Genomic DNA, 4,612 nt, shown 5'->3' on the forward strand with positions numbered 1-4,612 from the left:
GTGTGTGTGTGTGTGTGTGTGTGTGTGTGTGTGTGTGTGTGTGTGTGTCTGTTGGCAACATACAAAGCTGAACAGCAAGGCCATGGCGTCCTGTAATTGACATCACAGGAGGTGTGAAGCGATTGCATGGTTTTGCTTTCCTGCATACACTGAGAACTGAGCCCCTCCACACATTTGTTAGTTACTGCTGTTAAGGGCAAACAGAGTGAAAGCCTAAGACCCACGCACACAGTTCTGGCTTTAACTTGGAAAGACACGATTCTTCGTTTTCATCCAAGGGCTACAGGATGCAACGTTCTCTAGGTTTTGATGCAACTGGGTGGTGTTTGCAAATACTTCCAAGGCAAGGCCTTAAACTTTTTTTTTTAATGACACCTGTACGTTCACCAAACAATATGAAGAATACCTAAAGTGTCAAGTGTACAGAATTTGAAGGATTTCATGGGACTTGTTGTATCAAAATTCATTTCCATCTACTTTGAAGCCATGAGATTTGAGTTCTGTACTGTTTCAAGGTTTAGCTCTCCTGGTTGGAAGCCTGTGAGGTCCTGCATTTCTCCCTCCCCCATTGCCACACCCTTCCCAATCCCTGGGGCCTTACTGAGATGCCTATTGATAGGCTCCTGCCCTCCTCTGCCTTAGTACACCAGCTAGACTGAAGTCCTCCCCAGATGCACCTTTCTTCTCAGAACCACAGAATATGCTACTGTAGCAAAAGTGTCCCAGTAAGTGCCACTGGTTGAGATGGGGCCACACTGGATAAAGAATTCTTAGTCCAACCCAATTTATATTCTTTTAAAAACAGACAAGAAGACATAGGGAAGGTGGCATAGATTGGAGCAGGGAGCCAAAGGACAGCTTGCCTCCACCAGAGCAGGGAGGCAAGAGAGGCTCCTGATGCAACCTACAGAACAGGCTCTGCTCCCACTTAGGTTTTTGATTTCCAGTCTTCAGACCTATAAGCTGGTGCTTGAGCTTTGGTTGTTGTAAGGGACCCAGTTTTGTATTCATATGGGACAACAGCCCTAGGGAGTCATGACTTCTCCACTATCTTTCCTAAGTACACGGAGGTGACTTTTTTTTAAACTTTTATTAATTACACTTTATTCATTTTGTATCCCCCCATAAGCCCCTCTGTCCTCCCCTCCCGGTCACACCCTCCCCCCCTTTCTGCATGCATGCCCCTCCCCAAGTCCACTGATAGCGGAGGTGACTTTTTAATTGGCTGCCTTATCTCAGGCCCAAGGCTTCCTCCAACTCCTGTCCTATCACTGCTGGAAAGTATAAATCTCACACACAGCCCAACAGACCTCTCAGGATGAACCTCATAGGAGCCTCCCTTTCCTACAGCATGAAGCCTAAGCCTTGGTTATGAGAAGGGATGCGGTCTTGTTCCTTTTTGCCTCTCCCTACCCCAGAGTCAAAAAATACACCCCATACTTCAAAATTATCTCCACCATCCTTGCAGGGCCAGGGCCTATAGGACGAGCCTTGGTTACAGACACTCTGAGTTACTGTCCTTCACCCATGAAGCCTTCCTCAGTGCTTTGAAATAGTATTCCCCTACTTTGCCTTGGTGCTCCGTCAGCTGCCTGTACACATTCCTCCCACAGCACATGAAGACTCAGTTCTCTTTTCCTTTTTTTTTTCTTTTTTCTTTTTTTTTTTTTTTTTTTTTTTTGTTATTTATAAGTCCCTGGTATTCCTTAGGTTTTCTGAGGAAGTAACTATGTCTGACACAGGAACAAAAAACTACTGCAAGTTAATAGCAGTATCCTGTCTTCAGTCATATACAGCTTGAAGGACCTCTGGGGGACGTCCAGTCATCAGTTAATTAGTGAGCTCCTGAGAGACAGGCTCTGTGGAGAGGAGAACGTTCACCCCTAAGAGAACACTTACCACAAGATGGTGGCTGCCCTTGCTGCCGAGTGCCAGGGATCTCTATTCCCTGAGCATCTACACACCAGCACATCCCTTCCGTCTGGCACTGTACTGCTTGGTAGTCCCCACTTCTGTGGCAGCTCGGAATGTATGAGTGACCAAAGCTAGTGGCAGCAAACTGTTCTACTTCACACTTGGTGGGGCCTAGAAGAGACCACACAGCAAAGGAGATAAGCGTGAGTAAGTTCTGTGTGTCCACAGCCTGCATGGATATTTGCCGTCCCAGAGCTAAATCCCTAAACTTACTTTGGTGCAACAGCTGTGTGGATGTAAGCTCATATCTGTTACTAGCTAGTTACTTACATCGGAATCTTCCAGAGATGACTAACTGAATGGCCAGGAAGCGTCTCTGCAATATCCGGTACATGGTGCTTTGAGTGAAGGTGGAGGTCCGGTCCAAGCCAGCAAAAATGGTGTCATAAATTTCATCCAGTAGCAACTCCAAACCTGAGCAAATGCAGATATCATTTCTGGGATGGGCTCCCCAGGAAAGAAAGTTCTAGCCTTGCTGAGATAGCAGATGTCAGAATGTCAGAGTCTGTGCCAGCAGCATTATGCAGTGGGTCCAGGTATGTCCATCCTTTCTTTAGACATTGCAAGTTGTCATCACTTACAAAGTTCATGCTCGAAAACCACGCAACGGAGTTACAAAACAATAGAAATGGTGACAATGTTTCAAGTAGGTTTGTGGTTTTTATAGGGCCACATCTGGGCCATAGGTTGGACATGCCAGGAATAGTACTTTAATAGTTTACAAAGTCAGGGCTGCTGTTGTTGCTGTGTGGGTTTGAAAGCACAGAGGAATGTTTCCTAGGGAATGAGGCTGAAAACCTGTCCTGTCTTCCACTTATCACTAAGCAAGGTGAGCACCTCTTTCAGCCTGCAGAGACACCAACACGAGCAAGCAGGAACTTCAGCAGAGTACCAGAGACGCAATCTGGCTAAGGCTGTGTCTTCTTCCACACCCATAACAACCTAACAAGGATGTAGCATGCCAGTGCTATTTTTGCCTTAGGCACTAGACTCCAAGAATTACACTTGATCCCTTCACATTGCCAGAAGTGTGGCTGATTACCTGTCTCAGCCAGCTCCCGCCCCTGGCTGTCAGCACAATAGCAGTACCCAGACACTTCAGGGAACCTGCTCCGGAAGGAACTGAAGGTCACAAATGCATCTGGAAACCTGACAGAAAGGAAGATGCCTGGTCACCATTTCATAAACGATGACTCATCCTTGATCAAAATCAATGGGGCAGAGGCCTCAGCTGGGAAACTGCATTTGCAGCTCTTCGCTATGTTGGCTTAACTTAGCCAGAGCAAGGTTAGACTATGCTTAACTAGCTTATACCAATTAGCCCTTTTTCTCATGTGTGGCATTTGGGCATTCGGTATTCACACACCTGTCTCGGAGGACCAGAGAGAAAGCAAATCATGAGTACTACATCAGCTTCTCCAACAGAGCAACAGCAGAGTCCAAAGGCCAGATTTGTGTTACAAGTATATGGCAGGAGGCAGAGGGTCTCGTTTTGTGAGAGCAACTGCTTCCAGAGCTTTCTACAGTTTTTAAGAGCTTGTGAAGAAGAAGCCAGATTCTGTTGCAGGAGATCTGTAAGGAGGAAAAGTTTCCATTCCATCATTAAGTGCTACAAAATCCAAACTATTTCACCATTTGTCCCCGTAAGCTGAAGAAACGCTTGTCTTTCCTGGAGAAGGCTAAATGGAGCCCATTTTCTGGGTCCCCATTTTTGCATTTGAGGAGACTAAAGTACTAAGAGTCATTGAAGCCATCCTCCCATGGACAACGAGGTAGTCAGCAGAGAATTTTTCTTCTTTATTCAATACCAGGAGATGTTTCATGTCCTATGTAACTAGTGGATTACGTTCAGGTGAACGCTTCTACCTGTGTCTGAAAACCTCTGGCCTATGTGGCTCTCCACACACAGAGTCCTACTGCTACACAGTAACTTCTAGCAGAATGCTAAAACAACCTGCACATCCAATGGTGGTGAAATGAAGTGAATTATATTTGAATTATATTAACCCCCCCCAAATACTACCGATGAGGGTGATACTCATTAAAGAGCATAAGGAAATATCATTGAAAATGGAAAAGTATAAGACAGCAAATACATCATAATAATTACCACAAAAATTCAGCTCTGAAAGGCAATGTTTTGGGGAGCACTTTCCAGTTCTGAAGATGCAGAGACCCAAGTATTAGTTCACTCACACGGAAGATGTGCGCACGATATCAACTGGTTCGTTCCTTACCCGAGGTAACTCTAGAGTCCAAAGGCCAAATTTGCCTTAGAAATACATGAAAGTGCTATGGAATTACAATTCTGTTACAATGTTGCTTGTCCATTATTGTGGGCTTGTGGTTTATGTGGAAATGAGGGCTGTCATAAGTGGATTGAAAAAGTAGAAAGGAAAAGCTCCGTTTGCTTTGTTTCCACAGAAAGGGGATATATAATTTTAAAGTTTTCCAGGCAGTGGTGGTGCACATCTTAATCCCAATACTTGGGAGAAAGAGGCAGGTGGATCCCTATAAGAGTGAGACCAGCCTGATCTATAAGCTGAGTTCCAGGATAGCCAGGGCTACACAGAGAAACCCTACCTCAAAACGAAAGAAAGAAAGAAAGAAAGAAAGAAAGAAAGAAAGAAAGAAAGAA

General features: G+C 45.1%; 1 protein-coding gene across 2 annotated transcripts in view; it reads right to left on the reverse strand.

Annotated features, from left to right (window-relative positions):
• Tg (thyroglobulin) overlaps positions 1-4,612 on the reverse strand; it is a 185,109-nt gene that overhangs the window by 171,893 nt on the left and 8,604 nt on the right. For both annotated transcript variants that reach the window (XM_055626695.1, XM_055626696.1), the window contains exons 6-8: positions 3,017-3,123; positions 2,245-2,388; positions 1,900-2,085 (exon numbers count right to left, since the gene is read on the reverse strand). In XM_055626695.1, coding sequence (XP_055482670.1) covers positions 1,900-2,085; positions 2,245-2,388; positions 3,017-3,123 — 437 coding nt within the window. The remainder of the gene's footprint in view (positions 1-1,899; positions 2,086-2,244; positions 2,389-3,016; positions 3,124-4,612) is intronic.

This window comes from Psammomys obesus, unplaced genomic scaffold (genome assembly GCF_907164565.1).
Source record: "Psammomys obesus unplaced genomic scaffold, mPsaObe1.curated_primary_1811, whole genome shotgun sequence".
NCBI classification, from domain to species: Eukaryota; Metazoa; Chordata; class Mammalia; order Rodentia; family Muridae; genus Psammomys; species Psammomys obesus.